The 25,483-nt window shown below is 40.4% G+C and overlaps 2 protein-coding genes and 1 pseudogene across 5 annotated transcripts; all 3 read left to right on the top strand.

Annotated features, from left to right (window-relative positions):
• Positions 1-893: 893 nt before the first annotated feature.
• On the top strand, positions 894-5,512 carry dydc2 (DPY30 domain containing 2). 3 transcript variants are annotated; one of them, XM_039788580.1, is made up of 8 exons: positions 894-1,025; positions 1,268-1,421; positions 2,558-2,680; positions 3,535-3,681; positions 3,885-4,121; positions 4,293-4,430; positions 5,049-5,180; positions 5,359-5,512. In XM_039788580.1, exons 2-8 carry the CDS (start codon positions 1,275-1,277, stop codon positions 5,386-5,388), a joined length of 954 nt encoding a protein of 317 aa, XP_039644514.1. In that variant the 5' UTR covers positions 894-1,025; positions 1,268-1,274; the 3' UTR covers positions 5,389-5,512. The 3 variants fall into 3 exon arrangements, with proteins under 3 accessions (XP_039644514.1, XP_039644515.1, XP_039644516.1); XM_039788581.1 differs by lacking the exon at positions 3,535-3,681 and having other exon boundaries at positions 895-1,025; XM_039788582.1 differs by lacking the exons at positions 894-1,025; positions 1,268-1,421 and adding an exon at positions 2,350-2,427.
• A 2,327-nt stretch (positions 5,513-7,839) lies between these two features.
• Positions 7,840-10,614, top strand: LOC120551507 (annotated as a pseudogene).
• Positions 10,615-11,340: 726 nt separating this feature from the next.
• On the top strand, positions 11,341-24,484 carry LOC120551506 (PDZ domain-containing protein 7-like). 2 transcript variants are annotated; one of them, XM_039788983.1, is made up of 18 exons: positions 11,341-11,637; positions 12,105-12,206; positions 12,390-12,615; positions 13,463-13,600; positions 13,727-13,901; positions 13,985-14,161; positions 14,269-14,416; positions 15,819-15,879; positions 16,033-16,210; positions 16,366-16,592; positions 16,680-16,835; positions 18,085-18,200; positions 18,366-18,457; positions 20,319-20,410; positions 20,553-20,624; positions 21,311-21,931; positions 22,945-23,045; positions 23,495-24,484. In XM_039788983.1, the coding sequence occupies exons 3-18, from the start codon at positions 12,453-12,455 to the stop codon at positions 23,648-23,650; spliced, it is 2,673 nt and encodes an 890-aa protein (XP_039644917.1). In that variant the 5' UTR covers positions 11,341-11,637; positions 12,105-12,206; positions 12,390-12,452; the 3' UTR covers positions 23,651-24,484. The 2 variants fall into 2 exon arrangements, with proteins under 2 accessions (XP_039644917.1, XP_039644918.1); XM_039788984.1 differs by having other exon boundaries at positions 12,111-12,206.
• The last annotated feature ends 999 nt before the right edge of the window (positions 24,485-25,483 follow it).

Raw genomic sequence — 25,483 nt, forward strand, 5'->3', positions numbered from 1 at the left:
TATAAAGTATCTAGGAATTGTTATGTATCCCCCAAATAAGTGTTTCCGATACAACCACCAGGGGGAAGCATACTGACTTTAAATGTTCCATATAGTCCTTTTATTCAAACATATACTATACTATATATAACTATAACCTACATAGCTCTCCTTGTGAGAAGTGAAAATAAAACTTGAAAAATGTGTGGACACTATTAAAATATCAGTAGGCTACTTCATAGACCCTCTTGTGATAAATGAAAGTGGAGACTAACGGTTACTTGTCATGTTCACACGGCCTATAATTGGGCCAAAAACTGCTTAAGGGCCAATACCTGATGTTCTGGCTTAAAAATGAGAGAAACAATACACTTAATGATGTTATAGTGAAGCTTTTAAATGACAAACTATGCAAATGTTTGATTATATTTGATAAAATAACCTCTGTATGTGCAGTGAGAGGGACTGGACTGCACACAGTGTGATTGGGTGAGTCATGTCGACGTGAAGGCTATATTTGGCTGAAAGGTGTGTAGTATGATTATACAAGGAAAATGATATCTGTGATTACAAATGTTAACTGGGTGTCACCTGTTTCTTGGAAACGGAGCCTGCTGCAAATTTTCCCCACCTCCTCCTCCTGTGTGAGCAAACTGTCCCAGTTTCAGGACAGGGTGCAAATAAGCATTTAAAGCAATAAATATTGTTACTATCAAAGATATTAAACAGATATCGGCCTAAAGAAAAAAAATTCCATAGCCTTCTCATGTAACTTTTTAGTCTGGGTTATTATAGCACTGAGACTGCGATAGGGTGATCTATCAGGAGCAATTCTGGGACAGTTTTACATGTGTGTTTTCATGTCATATTAATGAATGACCTTTCTCCACGTAATAATGTCTCCAAATCTGATTTTAATTTTAAACTGAAAAACTCAGTGTCAACGGTAGTAGGAACCCGTTTAAAATGATGACGGGAGGGGATCATTAATGGCGTGACACCGTTGCCATGGAGACACCGCTACATCCGGACGCTCGGTGAAAAAGGTTTGTTTTGGCGATATGCTTAAATTAGTTGTTACATTTAGCTTACGATATAAATAATACATATTAAATATATAAGTACTTACTGTGTAGCTAACTAGCTACTAACGTCAAAAAGAGCTAAACTTTGAGTTCCTGTTAACCGACGCTAGCCAACTAAAATCAGCAAACGGTAGCTATAGCTAAACGTTTAGCTAGCTAACTAGCTACCATTCACAACGTTCATGTTTGGATATTTCACGCAGATAAAAGATGGACTCTGAGTATATAAAAAAACACTTGGGGAAATGTCTGGCAGACGGACTCGCTGAAGTGGCCGAGCAGCGTCCTGTGAATCCCATCCAGTATCTCGCCCACTGGCTTTACAAGTACAACTCAAACGTAGAATACGAGACAAAGGTAAGCTGCTGTTGGGTTTTCGGTCAGTAGGGGAAACCATTACACAAAAATGTTTTAGAACCTATTCATTCGTTTTATAATATATAAAGTTTAATATCAGTGTAATACAAACTGAGTATAGCCAAACTGGCGTTAAGTACACCAAGTGCAATAACGTTACTTAAGTGCAAGTCTGAGGTACTTTCCTTGAGTAACGTTACTTCTTGTTTGCTACTTCATACTTTTACTCCACTACATTTATTTGAAAGCTAATGATTTCACACAAAAAAAATGAAAATCTATGATGATCAAAATACGATAATAATACACTTAAAAACAAAGTTACAAATTGCTTTAAATCATTGAATCAGTAATAAAACATTTACGGACTGCAATGAGGCAGGCACAATCGGACAGTTGAAATAATACACTATGTAAAACAACAACAATAATACAATAGATAAGAAATGTTGGAAATAAAATGATTCCTAATTAATTCCTGATAGTAAGCTACATACAGTGGTTAAAAATTGCCTCCAGCATAAAAAAAAAAATGCTGCTTACAAGTTAATTATACAATCTGTAATAATAATCAATTATAAGTTTAAATGATACTGCTCACAGAGGTCATTGTGCCTGCAAGGCTATTTTGGTACATTAAAGCAGCTATAACACTTTTTTTTATATCAACAATGGGGTATGTTGATATGGAGAACATGACCTCACCCACCACAAGGAGACTTACCCCTGGGAAACAGGGTTACTAGCAATTAAAGAGCTAGTAGTAAAGCTACTTCTGCTCATACCTCTACTGCCTCAGAGCCCTGATCTTACAATAGGTTTTAAGAACTGCAGTAAAGGATGACAAAGACTTAGATAGTCTAAGCTCCTCAGACCTAGTGCTATAAAGCTTATAGGGGCTGAGGCAACAAACACCCAGTCGCCTTTTATACCTTTAGCTCGGACTTTAGAAACTGCTTACAGGGCCCTGCATGTCTGTAGATCTATGGCTCATAAGAAATAACAGGTCAGGAGGTCAAAACCCTCTAGAAAGCATTCCTTTTTGTGTGTGAAACTACAGGTATCAAGGCTGTTAAAATGTGAAGCTTTTTTTTCCTCAGTCACAAGCCTTGTTGTTTTACCATTTTTATTTGCAGAAAATGGCCAATTTGGCACTGCTGGAGCAGGAGCAGGCGAAAGCCAGAGAAGAAGCGTTGCACCAGGAGAAGCTGAGGGAGGAGGAGCGAAAGATCAGTGAGGCCTTGGAAGACTCTAAAAAAGTAGGTTGTGTGACAAAATTAACATGTTAACACTGCGTTTTAGTTCTAATTACAAAAAGTTATTGTAACTGAACCTCCATTTACCTTAGGACATCTAAAACCTCCTTCTAACCCAGTGTTTAGATACCATTTTGTTACGATTAGAACGGTAAATGATGATCCCTTACTTAAACCTACATAATGTAATTTTTGGAGTTGATTCTTGGCAAAAAAACTTTTCTTCTTTCACAAATAGGTGCTCACCAACTAATCAAAGTATTCTCATAAGCGCAGAATCTGCCATTCAGAATCATTCAGAATACATACTAGCGAGTCGCTCGAATGACGGCAGCCATGTTGCACCTCCATCTTTAAAATACATTAGCCAAAGAGGGACATACCTCCGCCTTTCGCGCTTTTAAACTCAGTGTCACCGTGATGAATGCCAGGGGGAGATTACTTGCCAGGGAAGCGAAAAAGAGAATTAAACGACAGGCAAAGCAACAAGACCAACTGGAGTGGCTAGAATAGCTGCGTGTAAACAATGGAGATACTAAGAGCTAAGTTCGGGTTCAGCCACCGTAGGAGTTACAACGCTCTCGGAATGGGAAGGGCTAGAAAGTCATATTCAGTTGGTTGTCATATACAATTTCACCACTAGATGGGAGAAATTCTTACACAATGTAGCTTTAATTTAATTTTAAACAAAGCCCAAGAGCTAGGAGGGACATCAGACGAAAGAAAAAGAAAGGAAGGTTCTATCCTCACTTTAATGTACTCCACTTATGATCTAACTGGAGTTCATGTTTTAAAAACTTTACACAACATTTTGAGCCAAATCCATCAAGAGAATATCAACATCACCACATCAACAGATGTCTGAGAAGGATGATGCACCCACGTTAGCCACAACAGAAGCTGCTGAGGACAACAAAGAGAAACCAAACACCACTGATCCAGGAAGCCAGCAGGGCACAGACGAAAACCAAAGTGACGCTCAGGAAAATGACACTGAACCAGAGGTGATAAAAACAGTGGATCTCAAATCTGTGCTTCTGGTGGTAGTGCCTCCCTCATCTTTTGCAATGACTTCTTTGTTTGGTTTGATTTTTGGTTTGGGGCAGAGTATCATGATTATTTTAAAATGCATCATTTGCCTAATGTGGGTGTGGAAATAGCTACCAAATGATTTCAAAATGGTTTAAGAAGATGGTGTGTCTGCCAGGTGAAGGTTACAGATAATGTAAGCGGACCAGAGTCCCCCGAAATAAAACCTTTGGAGGCCCTCAACACTGAGGTCAAAGAGGAGTCCACAGAAGTGCCTGTTGAAAAAGAAGTGGAGCAGAGGAGCAATCAAGCGGAAGAAAAAACAGAGGTGGATCCACGTGACAATCATGTAGAAGAGAAAACGGCAAGCACCAATCAAACAGAAGAGAAAGAAGTTGACCAAGATGAGGAGAAGGTGATATGATCGAATTACATCTATACCAATTTAGTACCATGATATACAACTTAAAAAAAACTAATAAGCTAGGTGTTAAATTTAAACACAGAGCAGATGGCAAGACATTTTCTTTTTGTTTCACGTTGACGCTAAGTATACATATTATTCTGTTTCACAACGGCTCTGCAGGTGGTTGATGAAGCTGACACAGCTGAATCTGAGCAGACTGAACCGATACGCTCGACTCCCAGCCGAGAAGTTGACAACTTAAAAACAGAAGAGCTACATGACAAACAAAGCCCTCGTTCCCCTCGAGACACAGAGAAGGTGATGAAATACAGGTTATATGCATGAGGATTTAGGTCGCCATGTATACAGACTGAGGACGCAAGAGATGCAGGATAAAGAGCAAGGAAAGACACTGGACAGGTCAACAGAGCGGTAAAGAAGATTTGAGGCAAAGTCAGCTGAAGATAGCCTAAACATTACACGCCAGATGACAGAAAGTTAAGAAGATGTTCATTCCCATAAACTACACAGGTGTCCAGGTGAAGAAAATACAGACAGGAGTCAGGCTGAGAAAAGGCAGATCTACTAATTGTTCTACATCACCACAGGTTGATGAAGATGCAACTGGTAAGTTGGAGTCAGCACCACAGAGTGAAGGTCTCAAACCAGAAGAGATATTTTCTAGTGAAGAAACAGAGCAGGAGACACAGAAAAAGGTGGCTATTTTTTGCAGAATATCTCCGTCTCATTCTTTGCAAACACAAGATAAGAAAGCCGAGTCCAGAGGGAGGCAGCAGTGTTGAGATTGAGAACCAAAATGTCCCAGCAGAAATAGACAGTCAGCCAGACTACAACAGAATCAAGAGATAGAAATGTAAAAAAAAGGACACATTTGTGTAATGCTTAACCAGAGTTGTTCTGATCAACTCATCTCAGGAGGCAGACGGGCAACGCACAACTGAGACCACTGTTAGCTCGGCTCCTGCTGACAGCGACGCAGCAGTCGAGGATACAGTGCCGAGCGAGACACCACAAGAGGAGCCCGAAAACACAAACATCCAGGAGAAGGTAGACCTTGTAGGCTAACTGGACAACAAGTGAAAATGAGACCGTAAAAAAAGTATTTATGATCTAATTTAAAACGTGAAAAAAAATAAATAAATAAAAATCAGTTCAGAAAGTTGTAACTGTAATGGTTGGTTTCAGTGGAGGATACATTCTAATAAAGCTTTGTGTTGCTTTTCAGGAGGAAGAAGAAGAAGCAGACCATACGTGATCAAGTCATTGTTGTTTGACGATCAATCTTTTACACAAATTAAATGATTTCATAGCTGCAGTATACATGTAGTTTGATATGCAAATATAAAACGTGCAAAAAATAAAAAATTATCACCAATACATACATTTTTATATTTGTTTTACTTCAGTATCTCTGTGCCTATTGTTCAGTGTTTCTGAAGCAGGCAAGGTGTGAAATTGTCAGAGGGGTCAAGTAACTTCGTTACCTTATGTTGGCCCCAATATTGCTTTGCTGTACCTCTAGCTTTACCATCCAGGACAGGTAGGAGTGACGTTTTTCACGCAGACACAAAGAGTTTCCAGAGATTATTGCAGTTGAGGTTTGTAGTTTATTATAATAATTTGTATAAAACAGCTGAACATACCGGTTGATTTAGACTTTTATCCGTGGTGCTCTGTAGTTTGTGGTCTGTCCGTGCGTTCATGGACATCGGAAAAACGTTTTTCCGAGTGAAAACGTCACCATTCACGTAACGTCCTGTGGGAATCAGAGGTGGGAAACTCGGGCTGGATTTTGATACCAGAGTTTCCCAGTTGGTGACGCGTTGTTGACAACTGACGTTTGATGGAGGCGACTTTGGTTCACTGAACATATTTTAATGACAAACTGTTTATTGTGGACAAATGCCTCTGCCAAGAAACATACACAGACATAATACGTTTCAAATTATTCATAAATAGGCCCATGTATATAAAAACAAAACACATTATCCGTGTCCTTTCCCGTTCGTTGTCCTGCAGATAACACAAACAAACACCTGGCGATGTGCTGTTTGGATGCTCGCATAAGAAAACAGCAGAAAATCTTTTGTTATTGTGGCCTCCATGTTTTCACACACCTGATGCTCTCGGCTACGGCCAACCGTTGGTGGCAGTCATGCAAAAAGTTGTTATGCCAAACGCCAATATAACAGAAGAAGAAGAAGACGCATCCCGACCATGTGAACGCTGCCAGTCGGAAAAACAACGTAACCAGGGGGGCGGTGCCTGTTATTCCGAGGTGGCATGAACGCAGGGTGTGCTCTGTGGTCTGGTGAGAACTGTTTGTGCTCCTCACACCTGTGCACCTCACTTCCTGTAACCTATGCCCCCTAAATACAACCAAGTGTGCAATCAATCACTGTAACCCAATATCCAAACAATATAAAACAAAAGCCCAACAATAAACATGAATGGCTCCTACACCTTACTTAAGTAGAAATTTTGGGTATCTATACTTTACTGGAGTAATTATTTTACAGCAGATTTTTTACTTCTACTCCTTACATTTTCACGCAATTATCTGTACTTTCTACTACTTACATTTAAAAAATAGCCTCATTACTCCTATTTCAGTTAGGCTTGCTTTCATTCCGGCTTGTCATCGTTCAAAAAAAAAACCTATACAGATAAATCGCGCCATCCGGATAGAGTGAATTTGATTGTGGTTGGATGAGAAGAATAAACCTATACCATTCTAACACCCTATTGGCTTGTACGCGATCCGTCACACCTGCATATGACACAAATCACGTCACACCCCAGCAAGGAAATAGCAGATGAATGTAGCCTACAAAGATGTCTCGAGCAAAATGTCCAAAGCACCGGCAATTTTCTTGTCCAGTTTTGTTATCTTACATCCATTGCCCTCACAGATTCCTGCAGCTAAGCTTGGATGTAAATTTACATTCCAATAAAGGCTATTGATAACATGCCTCTGAAGTTTGACTTTTTGTACCATTACAATACTTATAGGCAACTAGTCATATCTTCCGCTCCATGATACACATGTTAATGCTCAGTAGTAGGCCTACACATACCTGTATATGGTTCTTTGATGTATTTGCATTGTACCAAAATGCATTCATTCAACAGGGGCATCCCACATTTTTCAACATTATCATTTTAATATAACATTATAGTCATTACGGCCTTTAGAAAAAATTTTTTTGTGGAGGTGGGGTAGGCCTAGTGCACTATAGGTCCATGGAGCGGCCTAGCTTTTGTCCTTAATGGCATTTTTCCCTTGCATTAGGCTACTTTTACTTTTATACTTTAAGTAGTTTTGAAACCAGTACTTTTACACTTTTACTTGAGTAAAAAGCTTGAGTTGATACTTCAACAGAAGTATTTTTAAACCCACGTATCTATACTTCTACCTGAGTAATGAATGTGAATAGCCTACTTTTGACACCTCTGGAAATCGTCTCAAGGTTGTTTTTTTTTTAAATAGTGATTATGGTTCATCTGACCTATTTCCTGCCACATGCACACAGTAGGCTACAAGTCAATCTAATAAGTCACTTCATTTTGGAAATAATGGAACATATTGCAACACTATTGTGTGATATTTCTGTGCGAATGGCTGTGCAGATTTCCTAAAGTGACCTTTGAACTGAAGGAGGAGGGCCAACGCTGGTGCACAGTGGCGGCTTTGTATTTCATTTTTCGGTATCTGCAGTTGTCTTACCGCTGCAGACTCGATGACGGCGTCACTTATCAAACACAGCTGCGTGTAATCATGTCCGATCAGTATCTCGGTCCAAAACAAAGCTCGGTTTGAGCAACACTGGGAGGATCCACTGTAGCTGCTGGTTAAATGCGCTTCTGGCCGCGGTGCAGTCACAGAGGATCGAGCTGTTGGAGCCGAGATGCAGTAATGTAAATCGGGCAGAGAAGAGAAATGATAATGGGAATTATAGCCAACGCCGTGGCGGCTGTCGGCGGCCTCATCACTGGGGTTATGAACGGTTTTACTAATATTTTTCTCACATCACCGCTGAAGGCTACTCTCAAATATTTGGAGGAGACCGAACTCAAAACTTTGAAAGGAGGTAAATCCCACTTTTTTGTTTTTTTTAATCCACCAAAGAAGTTATGAGGGTTATATTTCATAAATGGTCAACATGGTATGTGTGTGTTGAAAGAAGCTATTGTTGGAATGTATTTATTCTGTTGCTCAACTCTTAACCTCTTACCTCATTTCTTCTCTCAGACAAAAGGATCCTGAAAGCGAAATCTCTGTGGGAGGGGTCCGGGGCTGTCATCATGGCTGTGCGGCGACCTGGATGATTTTTGTGCAGAGAGGTAATGGCAATCACAGTTCTTATGACTAAATATCTTGAAATTAATGATTAAGTTATTGGCTTCATGAAAAGGGATTTAGAGCCCCTTAACCACCCCTTGAATAGCTGGTTAAGTCATCTTAACACAATGTCTGTCCTAGATATTCTGTATTAAAGCTGTATTGTTACATTTAAGGAACCTTTGGAAACTTTAGGATCTCCACAATTATGTGGGTTTGAACAATGCTGTATGTCACGAGTTCTGTCTGAACGCAACAACAGCGGTGTCCGGTTTTAAGACGTTTTAAACCTCCCCTTCCGTTTGAATTTATTTAATACATTTCCACTCTAACTTTAGCTTTTATTAATCCCCTAGATGGGGAAATTAGCTTGGTCTCCCATGCACAGTGACCCATCATAAAAGGCATGTTGACTCGCAGTTTGTTTTGGTTATACACGTGGATCCGGTGTACGTGGGGTGATTCCAGTAAAGGCTCAAAACTTTAAAGACTGATATCCATTTCATTTTCAAACTATACCAAAAGTAGGCTATAGCCATAAACTTTAATATTTACAGTAAATGGCTACATCTAAATATAGAACCCCTATCTTTACCCTGTCTAACCAACAAACCGTGTGTGTGTGTGTGTGTGTGTGTGTGTGTGTGTGTGTGTGTGTGTGTGTGTGTGTGTGTGTGTGTGTGTGTGTGTGTGTGTGTGTGTGTGTGTGTGTGTGTGTGTGTGTGTGTGTGTGTGTGTGTGTGTGTGTGTGTGTGTGTGTGTTCCAAGAGGTCATAAGTGTTAGCCACTCAGTAAAATAACAATATGAATGCAATTGATCGATTAATAAAAGGTTAATCAAGTGATTCATCTACAAACAAGACCAATGAAATTAAACCTTAAGAAATAAAAACAAAGCCTTACAAAAATATGAAAGAAGATCAACAACCAGCACCAAAAAACTATTGGGAGTAGGTCTGGTATTTATTTACCAGTTGATGCAAGTTGTGCCTTTTTTTTATTTTTTTTGTATTTGCAGTACGTGCACAGTGAGCAATCTGACTGTTTGATGTTTATGTCATTGGCTGCAGGAGGCTGCAGAGCTGTCCTCTCTGAAGCCCCAGCTGGATGAGCTCGGGGTCCCTCTGTACGCTGTGGTGAAGGAGGACGTCGGCACCGAGGTCCAGAACTTCAGACCGTACTTCAAAGGGGAGATTTTCTTGGATGAAAAGGTGAATTTTTATTTTTTCCTCCCTAATGAATCGGTGTGAATAACGTGGTCAGTTCCCCCGGATACTGAGGTTTTTCTTTCTTTCTTTCTTTTTTTTTTTTTTTTAATCCTTTTGAATAAGAGTCATTCAGGATCTGTGGGAAATCAGTTTAAGTATGCGTGAATGATTCAAGGCTTGTGGTTGGTGTGCTTGCATTGCAGAGGCGTTTTTATGGGCCCCGTGAGCGGAAGATGGGTCTCATGGCGTTTCTGCGTGTTGGAGTTTGGATGAATGGCCTGCGGGCCTTTAAGACGGGCTTCATGGGAAATGTTTTGGGAGAGGGCTTTGTCCTTGGTGGGGTCTTCGTCATTGGACGAGGAAAGCAGGTAAAACTTGTTTTGTTCCATGTCTTCAGGTTAACTAAATGCATTTATTACATTAAAAATTATGTAAAAGACAGTAACACAAGCACACTTGGAACTGCATTATGCATTGTTTTTATTCTCCCACAGGGAATTCTTCTGGAGCACAGAGAGGTTGAATTTGGAGATAAAGTCAACATTGAAGATGTCATCCGAGCTGTCAGAAGAATATCACAAGAACTTCTGCCTTTAGAGATGAAATAATGCTTTGTATTACCCCTGAAGGATAAGAATCTCACATCTGTAAAACACAGAGAAAAATGACATCCAGCTATACAAATGATTATGTAAAAGGTGTTTAGAATTGTGAGTTTTCTGGTCTCTAGGAAAACCAGGATGCATTTTGGAGTATGACTGTGTAGTGAAAGGCTCTGAGTGTGTTAATGATGGTCTGTCTCTAAACTCTAGAGAGGGAGCGGACCTGATATCCAACACTCAGTTTTCTGTATTACTCTGTGATACTGTTATGTTATCTTGGGAGCCAAGAAACCTTTGACCAATAAAACACAGCTTTGTGCTTTACAGTTTGTTTTTGTTGTTCACTGCTTGGACATTTTTTTTTTTTTCAAATGTTGGACTTCCTGAGGTAAAGTCATCTGAAGTCCACATGGTGGAGGGTGGGAGATTTTTCAGAGCCAACCTCAACATGTAAGATCGGCCTGGTTTCCTGCAGGGCCTTCTTTCACTTTTAGTGTTTATTGATCCAAGTTTGTTGTCTCAGATTGAGAAGTTTCATAGATTTTTTTTTTCCTATAAGTACTGTCTCCTCTCTTACTCAGTGTATACTACCAGAGCAGATAGAGAGAGGGAATTTGGAGACAAAGCTGATTTTTTTTTTTTTTTTTTTTTTTTTTTTTTTTTTTTTTCTCTCCTGGAGGCAGCCACAAAAAACAAACTAATGAGATTTAGGTCCAGTGCTTTTATCTGTTTCAGTGTTTGTTTGTTTTTTTTAGGTTGGGTTTAGTGTTAATGTTTCTTTGTTCTGGCAGTATGGGTCTAAACCACTGAGGAGGCAGACCTGATGCTGAAAACCACAATGTTACAATAAAAGATGTCCACTAAATGCTTCAAAGTAGATTTAATACAGTAAGTTGTATCTGTGTGCATTGTGTTGCATTATTTTTTTGCATCAGTATCTGACAGGCATCACTGATTTTCTGTTGTAATGCACACAAAGTCTTGACACCCTGGCAGTTGATTGGCATAATAGTCGTCCAATCAAATACTCTCAATAAACTTCAAAGCAGCCAATCGACACGGCCGGGGGCGGAACTTTTTAAACAGCCAGAGAAATGTCTCAGGAAGGTGCGTTAGATCATTTTGCACAACATGGACACAGGTAGGCTAATATTTAAGTAGCTGAATTTAGTTAAATTAATTTACAGAGTATGGGATGAATTGCAAGACGCTGTTTTTGTTGTCGCCTACCAGTGCGCTTCCTAGCCTATAGTAGCCTGTTTGCTAGTATTTAAGCAGAATAACGTCACATTAGAAGAGCTGCCTTGTTGTCTGCACTGTTCTGTGCTTGAAAGAAGAAGAAGAGATGTTTGGTAAGTGTTTTGTTTTGTTGTGTATAATGGGCTAGATAAGTCTACATTTGTTCCCGGATGTATCAGATATCGTAGCGGAATAAATTAAGACGCAATTAAACTTAATTCTCCTAAATCTATCTTGGTGTCAGTAATTACACGTTAAATGTCGCCTTTGTCGCTGTCCGGGGTGCTGAAGCACCGAGACTTCTGGGGGAAACCCCAAGGTGACGACATGAGGGCACACTGTTATCACGGGTTAAGTTTAGTGACATGTAACCATGGTAACACCGTGTGACATCCTGACTCTTAAGTGGGTCAGGTCTGAGCTAAATAAACCTATTAAATCCTATTTCTATCCTCACCTGCAGTTTATTTGTTGCCCTTTCGTATTAATGGCCTAATGTCCTTAATGTAAGGGGAGCTGCAAAGACTAGACATGTAATGGACTTGTGCAGTCCTACTTGATGTGTTTATTTTTCTGTGAGGCTCAGACAGGTGAGAGAGATGCAACATGGGCAGGAATGGACCAAAGTGTGACTCCAGGGAGCCAAAGAGTCAGCTATCATGTCACAAAGCAACCTGCATCGGTGAGTTGCATTAAGCAACTCTTACGTTGCTTAATGAGTTGAAACTGGTAAATAAATGAGTCAACTAAAAAAATACCACAACAATCACCATGCAAATGTGAACACAATATAGTCTCAGCGTGCAGGGAGCACAGCGTACAAATTGTCTGAGGATCCTATTCCTTCCTCTGTACGCTGCTGTAGGCTCCTCCACCCGGAGCTGAGCCCCCGGTGGAGTGTGTGTGAAAGGGGACCCAGCCAGCCTCCATGGCTCACTTGTCAGACCCGTCCCGCAGGGAGAAAACCCCCGGGACCCAAGGGTCACACACGGCTGCACGCAACCTCTTGCGAAAGAAGGAGCAACGCCGACGTGGAATCCGATCCTCCTCACCCATGGGCCGGGTCATCCTCATCAACTCTCCTGTGGATGGTAAGGAGTAGTTGGGCTGCCTGCATGTGTAGTGCACATGACAACCTACAGACTACTGAAGACAAAACACTGGTTTATGAATCTGACAGACAAAGAATTATGGGTAATTCTTTTAGGATTAAGATAGATTTGGATACAGCAAAGTTGAGACTTACTTAGCAGGGTGCATTTACTATCTTATATCTGCATCACACTGACCAGATCTCAACCTTTTTGTGAGATCCCACGGTGCCCATGGTCAGCATGTAAAAAGCAATGTTTTGGTCATAGACACAAAATTAAACAATATCTTTATACGCACATCTCAGACAACAATCAATTAAAAAACCTTAGACAATAACATTGTCAATACTTGATAACATAACTTGATAAATTGAAAATGAAACAAGCATTGTATCTTATTATTAATTCCCAAATGTTATTGTTGTATTGTTAATGCATAACGCAATTAATGTAATTGATGCATTTAAATAACGTTTAGTTTCTTTGATATAGACCTGATACTTTACAAAAGATAACACTTTGTTTCCATCTTTACTGCCTGGTTTTTGATCGACATTCAAGGGAACTGAAAATAAAAATAAAAGATGCACAGGAGTTTGTAGTGTTTTAAAAAAAATCAGATGAGTAACTGCAGCTTTGCTCTTATTTTAAATCACCTCCTCGGTTCGGTCATTTGGATTTGGTGGATGTTACCTCCTTTCAGAAGCAAATTAAGCTCTATTTATGACCATTATTGGCTTATTGACACAGCATCCATGTTTTTTTCTGAAAAGTATTTTTATTGAGCGATTCAAAGACTTTTACACACAAGATACAAAAAAAAAAATCTGTGCGATGTCTTTAGGTGGAGATGAGAGTGAGGACCTCCATACGATCACAGTGGATAAGAGTGTGGATGGCAAGCTCGGCTTCAGCGTGCGTGGAGGCTCGGAGCATGGCCTCAGCATCTTTGTCAGTAAGGTGGAGGACAACAGTACAGCAGGTAAACTAACATGCTACTGTGTGAAATAGTGTGACAGAGCCACTTTGATCCTGATGTCCTTTCTGACTGTAGTAACTGTACTTGTGTTGCTCTTGTGACAGTACTTGGGTGTATTTGTGTCCGCAGAGGAGGCAGGCCTGTTTGTAGGCGATAAACTGGTGGAGGTGAACGGTGTCAGCCTGGAGAGCATCACGATGAGCAGCGCTGTGAAGGTCCTGACAGGCAACAACAGGCTGAGGATGGTGGTGAGACGCGTTGGCAAAGTCCCCGGCATCCGCTACTCCAAGGAGAAGACGACCTGGTGATGAAGAACTATTCCTGTTAATATTAGCTCAGTTTGTCACAGAAATATTAGATCCTGACCGACTGTGGACAATCTTCCAGGGTGGACTTGATACACAGGCGTATGGTGGTGGAGGAGAGCGGACAGACACCTTCGGATGCCAGCTCAGGAAGCGCTCTCCAAAGGATCGTCCACCTTTACACCACCTCAGACGACTACTGCCTGGGCTTCAACATCAGGGGGGGAAAGGAGTTTGGTCTGGGCATCTATGTTTCCAAGTACGAACCTCCGCCATGGAAAACATTCTCTTCTAGATCACGTTTGTTTTCTAAAACATTGAGTCGTTAAAAAGTCTCTCATACTTACTCCTGTCGTGATGTTTTAGACTGGATCCTGGTGGGCTGGCTGAGCAGAATGGAATAAAGATGGGGGACCAGATCCTGGCTGCCAATGGAGTGAGCTTTGAGGATATCAGCCACAGTAGTGCCGTGGAGGTGCTGAAGAGCCACACGCATGTCATGCTGACCATCAAGGTGAGAGCGGTGGGGTGCCTGGGTAGCTCACCTGGTAGAGCGTGCGCCCATATACAGAGGCTCAGTCCTCAACGCCGCGGGTTCGGGTTCTGACCTGCGGCCCATTGCTGCATGTCGTTCCCCTTCTGCCAAGTCTAAGATGTCCTGTCAAAAATAATCTTAAAATAAAATAAAAGATGAGAGCAGCAATGGACAAAATTTGACCTTCTATAGCAGACAACATGAGAAAACCATAGAGTGCCTAAAAAAAAAAGGTTTCTAAAAAATATTTTGCGCAAAAGATATAATGATAAATGCAAGACTATATGCTTTTATTCCTGTAACAGAGCCAATGATTCAAAATGTTAACGTGACGTTTATGGATTGCGTTAAAATAAAAACATGTTTACACAATGTTTAATTTTTTAACATTCTATATAAGAAAACTGCTCTCCAGTGGTTTCAAGCTTAAACAGGATGACGTGGCCCAAGTAAACATAAAGAGAAGTTGAGGAAGGTTGTATAGAGAGGCTTTGTGTAGAATTTTGAGCTGACACAAATTAAAGTTTTGATGTAAAATGAACAAACGTCAGCCTCCAGGGAACATCTATGCTGTCAAGAGAATCGGTTTTCTAAAAGATTAATGGTCGGAAGTTGTCATGAAGTTTTCCAGAGGGTAAAAGTAATCCAATTTGATATAAAAATCACTGAAAATATGTAATCCTTTGGTACAGTGGTAAAGTTGGAGCTTTCATCTTTATAAAACATGTTAGTAGAAGTGAAGTTGTATCAGTTGAATGTTTGGTGTTGAATTCCGTGTTAACCGCAAGCAGAAGCATCACGTTTCATAATGACTCTTTGTAATCAGAAAGCATGCCGGCTCTTTCATTACTGCCTCGGTTAGATAACCTGACACACGTTTAACTTTCTGACCGGTTTCCTACCTTTCATCTTTAATTCTCTCACAAATACAAACCCCACGAGCCGCGTCGCCACACAGTGGAAGTCGCGGCCGTTTGTGTAGCAGGGCCCGACAGCTGGCATGCACTCGTAATATTCCTCGCTCACTTTACTTGTCGGAGCTTGGGTTTCGCGCTCTGAAAAATAGCCAGGCCGTGTGCATTATTCACCAGGCAGCCGGGATCAGGTGCTGATCAAAGCTTAGAGCCGTGTTATGGGCAAGTTTTGTTCCGGGATTCCACGCTTTGCCTTGGGGAAACTGAAGAGTTAGACAGCACCCCATCTGTCAAAGGTTACTAGAAAGTCAAGAAGGAAAATGTGTTTCTTTTTGAGGATGAAGAGTTGTGTGGTTGTGGGTCTCTGTGTGGTTCTAGGGTTACTCTTTATCAAATATAGCGATCCTATAAAAGTTTCAAGGTCTCTACTGTATCTCATTTGCATATCTTTGGCCATATCTTCACAGGAAGCAGGACGATACCCTGCTTACAAAGAGATGGTGGCAGAATACAGATGGCTCAATAAGCGTATGTATCGGTTTTTTCATTATCTAGAAGGCTGCAATCCTTTGTGTTTGTCGTCTGTGTGAGGCTCTACCTGTGAACCTGTAAAGATCACAGGACCCTCAGTGATATGCTTGGATACATTTGAGTTAGATGATCTCTTGTTTTCTTCATCAGTGGCCAATGGCACTCAGAAATCTTCCTCCCAGGGTTCAGACTCCAACTCCTCAGCCTCCTCTCTGTCGTCTGGGACTCCGGTCAGCTCTCTGAGCGGCCTATCGCAGGTCATGTTCCCTCCCAGCCTGCATTTTGGTTTAGACATGGTGGATGTCTGCATCTCTACTGAGGACCGGAGGTCAGGGTTGTTAATGTTCAGTTATTCTCCCAAATTCGGTGTATTATACAGAACTTTTTGCTTGCTCTAGGTTATTAAAATGATCTTCTTACACTGCAGACACACATACAAAAGCAACATGACCAGACTTGATCATGGTAGTTTATTTTGTCCAGGTCTGAGTCAGAGCAAACCGAGACCGCCTCGCAGACGGACCTTCCCTCTCAGAAGACCGGTACAGAAACCACTCGCAGCCTGGGACGGACCACTCTGCTCAAAGACACGGTGATCCGTGGAGAGGAGGTCAGGGAGAGTCAAGAGTCCCCCAAGACGTCGGTGCTGCTGGCTCTCAGCAGACCGAGCCGACTAATCAGCAGGTCCCAGAGCCAAGTCACCGTGGCAGGTGAGGCAAAGAAAAAGGGGGAAACATCAAAAGATGGAATGGTTGGAATAGCCGTGTAAATGACCGACTGTTGCTATCCAATCATAGAGATCAAGCAGGAGAAAGAGAAGAAGCAGAAAGGGAAGCAGCCAGAGGAGAGGAGCACCCTGCAGCGTTCAAAAACCTTCGTCAACTTGCTATTCAAGGGTGGACGCGCTTCCAGGGGCCGCTCCAAGTCGCCATCCACACACAAGGCTGGCAAAGGTAGCTGCAATTTTGCATCATGAAAATTCATTAAAGTTGCAATATTCCCACTTCCACAGAAACCAACACAAATTAGTTTTGGAACTCACATTTTATTTTCACCAAAATATTCCATTCCATACATACAATGCAATTTTACATTTTACCTTACACTTCACACATTTATAGCTGCTATGAAAATATACAGATAGGCAAGTAAAAAAAAAAAAAATATATATATATATATAATAATAATAATAATTAAAAATAAATGAATAAATAAAGAGAAAAAGAAAGGAAATAAAACAACAAAAAAGTAATAATGAGACAAAAGTATACTTTTCTCATTGCATTACACAAATTAGTTTTGAACAGGAAATTTGACGACTTTCTGAATGTTTCAAGAAGATGCTGCACTTGCTTGGGTTGCTCTGTGAACAACTTGAGAAGACAATCACACAAGTAAATACCACAGGAAACTAAAGTCACATATGATTTAAAAAGGTTACAAATGCTGCCGTTTTTCTACATTTTTCAAACTGTCAATAAATCCCATAAAAAGACTAAAACCAACAATGTGTTTTCAGTTTCTCTCTGAATACTCTCAGACCTCCCTACTCAGCACCAAACCCTTTCACTCCACCTGAAGCTGTAAATCTTAAAAAAAAAAAACGAGTCAAAAATGTATAGTTTCAATTTTTACCTAAAAGAGCTGGGTTATTAGCAAGCATAACTCGGGTGTATTTCGGATTGAGTCAAAATAAACTACAGTGGACAACAATGGAGCTCTATGGCGTGGAAGAATAAGATATATCAGACTTTGATACACTGACTACTTGTTACTAGGGTCAGTTAGTTGTTGCTTTTGTTTTCTACGTTATTTGTTTGTAATGAGAAATACAGAATATCTTCAGCCTTTCTCCTTTGACTTTGAGAAAGCAAATCTCCTTATTCGCTCTGTGGCAGATTTGAAATCTTAAACATGTGACTTAACTTTGTTCAGTGAATCCTACTCCATGCTGAAAAAGTTAACTTTATGAGAAGTGAGTAATGGTGCTTTTGTGACTGATTGATGTGCAGCAACCCAAGCAAGCTCAAAGATCTTTACAGGCTGTATTCTGGGAAACTATACACTGATAGAACAGATTTATTCAGACTGTAACTACTGTCTGTCATCCAGTTACATCATTTACTTATATAAAGTTGGACTGCAAAGAGGTATTGATGGGCCTGTAGACAAACATCTTAAGATCCGTTATGATGTTTTCAGGGGGACGACAGCTCAGTGCGATGCCAAATTCAGAGATGCTTGGAGTGGTGGAGGACATGGCCCGCAGGCTGCTGACGGAGGAGGAGGTGGCTGCTGTGATGGAGACGTGCCGAAGGGTAAGAAGACATTTTAGATTTAGTTTTTAGATGTGCTGACCTTTGGACTGCCCATAAAGGAGTCTGTGTTTACAGTTTTTTATCACACAACATATTTCACATATCAGCTCCTAGTTTAAGTCATTATCAACTGGATACCAAACTTTGGTCGTTCCTCTTTCACAGTACGTGGCAGAGCAGTCAGTGGAGAACTTGATACGCCACCTGCTGGCCGTGCTGGACAGACCTGAGAAGCTGCTGCTGCTGAGAGAAGTCCGGTAAGGAGAGCAAGGAAAATAAAAAAGAAATAATTACTAGATATTTACTTCAAAGCCTTCCCTGATACAGCTACTGATTCAGTGATTCATATTACAGTTTTTTCCAATTGCTTAAACACAATTTTGCAAACTAGTGTGGTTTTATCAAAATACTTAACACAATTCACAAAACCACCCACCCAAACTGCAAAATACCTTATATATCCTGCAAAATGAAGCACTGCAACCTAAACTACATATAGCATTATCAAAATCAAACTTTTGCACCACATGGCACACACTTCATTCATATTACCAGATTGTTGTCTAACCAACTACACACTGTTGGGCATAATGAAAAGCACTCTCATCTTTAGAATGCTTTGCCATAATACTAAAATAGTTCAAATTGTAGAAAATTCGTCAGATTGTTCACATGCACAGACCTTATCATGTCATTGCACAGACCTTATCATGTCATTGCATTTCTGTGTGTGATTTTCATTTTTATTTTTATGTATGTGTGATATATGTGTGTATATGTGTTTGTTGTGTTACAGTAAGGTTGTCTAAGCTACTGGATCCTAAAATTTCTTTTGGGATGAATAAAGTATCTATCTATCTATCTATCTATCTATCTATCCATCCATCCATCCATCTGCAGATACACACACATGATGTTGAAACATTTATGTTTTAATTTTTAACTAAACAAGTCAGTGCAACATATGCACAGCAGATATATTTACATAGGACTGAACATAAATATGCTCACAACAAACCGTAAACTGAAAAAGAAAATTGCAGAAAAAATATATAGAAAAAAAAGAGGTGCTCACATGATTGAAGTGGTAACAATAAAGCATTGAGGTGTTTGGCCAGGTGGCGCATATGTTGGCCAATTAGCTCATGTAGTGTCATTTTGAATGGCAGTGTTTAGAAATGGCAGACATGTGACTTTATGTCAGATTGTTGTGTCTTATGCAGAGAACCGTGTTCAGTGCATTTAAAAAGGGCCATTTCGAATTGCAAAATGTGTGTAAAGCAGAAAATGTGTTTAGACTTTTGGAGACTTGAGAAGAGGTTTTGCTCTCTGTGTGTCAGTTTAAATAATTGTGCTATGCATGTCATTTTAGTGTGTTAGCAAATGGAAAAAAACTGTAATATAATACATGCTTTTATCCCATCTAGTTTGGACTACTGTAACTCACTTTTTACCTGCCTTAATCAATCTTCCGTACACCGTTTATAAAATGTCCAAAATGCTGCTGCAAGGCTCTTAACATGCTCCAACAGATAAAATACCGACTGAAAGGGTCACATATTACACCTATTTAAATCTCGCTGCAGTGGCCTCCTGTTAATTCTAGGATTCATTTTAAAATGTTGGTGCTTACTTATAGAGCCCTACATGGCGGTCACCACGGTCCTCCGCTCAGTGTTTTTTACGTGTACCTCGGACTCGTTTTAAAGCTATAGTGCGTAGTTTCTGCCGCCCCCATGAGGAATTCCAAGTAATGACAACAAAACTGTTGGCGCGTCCACATGATACAAGCCTTCCGTGACTGCGCAGCATCAACATAATAACGCTGCCAAAATACTTACAGAAATATACATTTAGACCATGAAGATTTTCTTTATGCCTGCATGTAATAAATGTAGACAAACTCTGATTACAAAATAAAGACGTCTGCTCTCCACTTTGTGTAAATCCAGCCAGAGAAACTGTGGTATTACAAATACTGCTAGAAGGGGATTAAGTATTTTTCAGGATAATCTTCTCAAATCCAAATGTTCCACAATAAGACACTGATGAGTGTTTTGTAATGTAACACAACGATGAAAATGACTGTTTTTTTCTTTTCCTGTTGTTGTTTCTCAGGATGCTGCTTTCTCCTGCTGACCTGAGTGCTTTTAATAACATGGTGACCCCTATCGAAGTCGAGGCCTACGATATCCTCAAGTATCGCTCAAGTGCGTGTGATGCTGGCCGAGTTTGTCAGAATCAGTGTGATCAGTTGCAAAAAAAAAAACATGCAACACAACAGGTCTTGACAGTCCTCATTATGCTCCATTCTGTAACATTTTCATATTTTCGTTCTCCTCTGTATTGTAGTCCAAACTCCTCCTCTTCGCTCTCCCACATCTGGTCGAGCACCCAAACGGCGCCTCATCACTCCCATCCCGGGTCAGTACCTTTCACCACAGCTACAATACCACCTCAGTTTGATGTCGTTTGAACTTTTTGATTAGATCTTTGTGTTAAATATTCTCTGAAAAACCCATCTTAGATCTTTGATTCGATTTGATTTCACAATACTATTTTCTTGTGTGCCAAGACGTGCACTTTTCACATATATACAAAACATGTACCCATACAACAAAACAAATTCTACAAACTTATATTATGTCTGACATTACGGGGGGGGGGGGAAATTACGGCAATCTTCCCCAAACTAGGAGGCTGGCTATTTATTACTGCTTAAAAAGGTGGGTTTGATGATTTTAAATGATTGGTGTTTTTCTGCAGTTTTATTTAATTTTTTTATTTTTTTTAGAGTAAGAGTGATAGGCCTACTATATATATTGTGTTCTGAGGGAAATGTCATCCTTATGGAGGTCTATTTCTTCCAAGAAAAGAAAAAAAACACAAGTACTGTACTCGGTATCTCTTCATTTTGACTTGTCTAAAACAAAATTGTTATTCAGTAAATCAAAACTAATGATATTAAGCTGCAATTTTGACTTAGGAACTAATTTAGTTTCTCATAAATTTGACATGAGTATTTTTTATTTTTTATCATGCATACCTGTTCATCTGTGTGCTTCCAGAACATGAAAACAGGTGCTGATACAGTTTGTGTTTCCCCTCAGATTACAGGGGAAGATTTGAGCTCCACAATGCTGAGGAGGTGGAGAAGGAGAGCCACCTACTGGATGAGCTGGAGAAGCTCAGTGTGTCTGGGCCCCGGAGGTCCAGGGAGAAGTCCCATCCCTCCAGGTCCTTCACCCCGCTGCTGGACATACCAGTTGATGGATATAACACAGAGTCCAGAGACCTCAGACCCCCCTCTGCCAGCCCCATGCTCCCCAACTGGCTGCTGGCAAGCAGCCAAGACTCCCGGCCTCCCATACGAACAGACATCGGCACGATTCGCTCCGTCCACTTTGACGAGGTTTCGCTGCACTCCACTTCTGACAAGGGGGACACGGCCTCAGAGAGAGGAAGGTCCCCGTTTAGAAACGGCCACTCCAAAAGCAAAAAGGAGCCGAGTGGAGACAGGAGTAACGAAACGGTGTTCATGCTGCAGAGTGCTGCTCGCAGGAGTCGGCCCTTGTTGTCGCAGGTGTTCAGATCGAGTCCGGATCAGCGAGCGGCGAGTGAACAGATGAACGGACATCAGGCTTCCTCGGAGAACGGACTCAACGGCTCCGAGCCGGAACAGGAGTACGAGCTCAAAACTGTCAGCATCTCCAAGACCAAACAGTCACTGGGTAAAAGGTTTAGTTGATTTAATGCCTGAATCATTTTATAAATCATTTGGGTTCAGTTCAATCCATCATGTCTTTCCAAAAACAATGTCCCGATTGTTCAGAACATTTCACAGGGGCGCCCAGATAGCTCAGTTGGTAGAGCGGGCGCCCATATAATAGAGGTTTACTCCTCGACGCAGCGGGCCTGGGTTCAACTCCGACCTGCGGCCCTTTGCTGCATGTCATTCCCCCTCTCTCTCCCCTTTTATGTCTTCAGCTGTCCTGTCAATTAAAGGCCTAAAATGCCCCAAAAAATAATAATAAAAAAAGAACATTTCACAGATCCCGCTGCGGTGCAGATTTAATAGGAACTATAGCCTATTTATAAAAAAGAATAAACTTTAGTCATATTGCACTTTTCTTTAAAAGTTCTTTCCAAAAAAATAAACAAATATGCAAATAAAAACAAACAGAGATGATAAAACATCGGGGGATAAAAATGGCAGGAGTGGGATAATAAAACCCAGCAACATATTAAATATTAATGAACGCTTTCCTATAAATGAACTACTTTTTATCGCGGCGGTAGTCCCTATAAACCTGTTCACATTGAGGTGTCTGGATTACAGAGACAGGTTTTTTGGTGAGCACCATTAATGAAAGCTCAGAGACCGATATCTCAAAACCTGGCAAGCCAAAACTATCCAATACCGAAATACTACAAAAGGTGCGTGAGAGCTTCCAGATTTAAAAAGCTTATTTGTAAACCATCTTCCCTCATGTATATTCTTCCTCTTTACACGTATACTTATCTATATTCTACAATTGTTAACTTAAAATTAAACGTGTTCGGGTTAAACACACGTGCACATATCAGGGTACATAACCCTGCAAAATACTATCTGCACAACATCTCACTTTGCCTCCTTACTGTACATAGTTAGGTCAAGGCAGTGCTTGTATTTGATATTTGTGTAGTTACAGTTCCAGGTGTTTCACATCACTGACTCCCACTCTTGTTGTTGGTGATTTAGGTATCAGTATATCTGGCGGGATGGAGTCGAGGGTTCAGCCAGTGGTGAAGATCGAGAAGATCTTTCCTGGAGGAGCCGCCTCCACCTGTGAAGTGCTCAAGGTGACACGACATGATGTACATAACGATGAGGGTTTCTGCAGAGTTCCCCAAATTACATCTAAGACCTTTTTTTAAAACTGCATAGAATGCAATGTAATACTTCACACAATCATACCACTGAAGGTATGGTAGTATGATGGGGAAATCACATTTTCTGCAGTGCTTTCCAGCAGCATAAAACAAGAATCACTTATTAATAATGCGACATGGACCCAGCTAAACCGTAGAAAATGGGTAAACCAATTAAAAATGATCAGATGATGAGCTTCCTAGCAGTAGAAGTTGTGTTAGTAATAAAGTAACTTACATTACTGCCTTTGGCAAGCAAGAGTAAATATTTTAGACTTTCTTTTCTTCAAGAAAACTAAAGTCAGTGTTTTTTTAAGACCTGCAGATATCCTGTCCATGTCCACTCTGTTTGACTTAAATTTTCCCTCTCGTGTCCCCAGGCTGGGTTTGAGTTGGTGTCTGTGGACAGAGTCTCCCTGCAGGGCGTAACCCATCAGCATGCTGTCGACATCATCCGAAAAGCCTTCAGCAATAAGGCCAAAGACCCCATGGTGTTTGTGGTCAAAGTCCCCAAAACCATTTTGAAAGGAGACTGAGACTCTCATCATGAATTTTGAAAAGTGTCCTCGGATTTAGCAGCTTCTGGGACTAAACACATGAACTCTAGCCCAACCACACTGATCTGAGGGCAGGTATGCTATGTTGCCATTCATGTTAAAGTTAGGAATAATTACATGGACTCTGGTGACTGTTGTGCAACTACGTTGGAAAACAGAAATGGCCCAAGGCAGCAGATCATGGGACTTCAGAAGGATAAAGCAAATAAATGAATATATGAGAGAAATATTGATACGAAAACACTCAGAGTAAACACATAAGCAACAAAAGTTGACAGTAAATACATTTGTGTCCAAAAAGCCTGAAATCATGAAAAAAAAAAAATGGTGCTCCTGATGCCTTAATATTTCACTTCATCACAACCCAGGAGCCAATGCCTGTCAAAAACATTTCTTTTTACATTTGATGTCATGTAACATACAATCCTCTTTTACAAAAAGTAGTGCAGAAGTGAATGTTTATGTTTGGAATTTTTAAAATGTGCAGGATGACAAACTGCATCTTGTAAACGGAGTGCCTTTAAAAGCCCTGTTCAGGGTTCACACGGTCATAGTCTCGCATTGCCAGACCTACCTTCTTTCACAGCACTGCGGAGGAGGGTCTGGCGAGTCTAGAAAGCATTCCGGGATGGGAAAAAAACGTGCTCTGGTGTAGTGGCATCTCTTTAAACCAATCAAAATCGTCCCGGGAAGAACTAAACGCCGTACAGAGCAACAGCGCTTCTGCAAAATAGCCTCGGGAAGGAGCTTGTTTTGGTGGAACGTGTGTATGTTCAGAAGTTGTTTTAGTCGTGCAACCGAGAACTCAGATTGGACAGATAGTCTAGCTAGCTGTCTGGATTTACCCTGCAGAGGTCTGATGAGCAGTTAACCATAGTCCTCAGAAATCCACCAGAGTTTAAAATGCCAACACAAAGAAAGCCCAAGGTAACGGACGCCCGTCCTAACATTGTGGATATAGACTAACACGGTCATGGAAAACCTGGAAAAGTCATGTTTAAAATTTAAAAGAAAAGGGAAACAAACTACCATTATATTTTGAATTTGGTTCATTGTTTTCTCTGAGCTCTGAAATGTAATAAATTATTTGATTTTCTTAGAACTGAGTTGGTTAAATAAGTAAAACGCATAGTGTTTCCCAAACTGAAAGAACTTAATAAAGGTAACACAAGAACTGAAAGAGCTGCTTAATTCATTCCATATATGCATCTTTTTTTTCTTCTTAACTACTTAAAAAGATATCACACCATAGTGTGCCACAATGTTAATGACATTCAACATTTCATTTAATGGGATCTCCATGATATCTGAGCAAGAGATTCCCAGAGGACGGCCCAGGTTGTGGTTGAATGCTTCAGAAGCGAACAGAGTTGGATAGTAACGGATTACATGTAATCGGGATTACGTAATCAATTATAAAAAAATAAGTAACTATAATCAGCCAAGATTACATTTGAAGAAAAAGTGTATTAGATTATAGTTACATTGTCCCCAAGGATTACTTGATTACATTTTTATGTATTTTGTTCTTTAATGATGATTTATGGATAAAGGGAGTTTTTATTCCTTTTTATTTACAGTAAACATGGAAGATTGCGTTACATAAGCAAAGTCCTCCATGAGGGTTTGATTTAAAAAAACAGAAGCAACAAAAATGTACACAAAAGAAACAGCATCCCATGTTGTAGAATATACACAGTACACCTGTAGTTTGTACCAGTACTGTTTTTGTAAGGGCAATTTGATTTTACCAACTGTAAGTGCTGAATAAGAAAAATGCATTGTATGTGCACTAGAAATGTTTTGAGAGAA

The sequence above is a fragment of the Perca fluviatilis genome, chromosome 21, assembly GCF_010015445.1.
Source record: "Perca fluviatilis chromosome 21, GENO_Pfluv_1.0, whole genome shotgun sequence".
NCBI lineage: Eukaryota > Metazoa > Chordata > Actinopteri > Perciformes > Percidae > Perca > Perca fluviatilis.

Bases quoted from the DNA above. Each gene is read 5' to 3' on its own strand.
- LOC120551506 (XM_039788983.1), top strand. From the start codon at position 12,453: ATGGCTCACTTGTCAGACCCGTCCCGCAGGGAGAAAACCCCCGGGACC. The intron at 12,616-13,462 runs GTAAGGAGTAGT...CGATGTCTTTAG, and splicing joins CATCAACTCTCCTGTGGATG to GTGGAGATGAGAGTGAGGAC. The intron at 16,593-16,679 runs GTGAGGCAAAGA...ATCCAATCATAG, and splicing joins GAGCCAAGTCACCGTGGCAG to AGATCAAGCAGGAGAAAGAG.
- dydc2 (XM_039788580.1), top strand. From the start codon at position 1,275: ATGGACTCTGAGTATATAAAAAAACACTTGGGGAAATGTCTGGCAGAC. The intron at 1,422-2,557 runs GTAAGCTGCTGT...TTTTATTTGCAG, and splicing joins ACGTAGAATACGAGACAAAG to AAAATGGCCAATTTGGCACT. The intron at 2,681-3,534 runs GTAGGTTGTGTG...CCACATCAACAG, and splicing joins CCTTGGAAGACTCTAAAAAA to ATGTCTGAGAAGGATGATGC.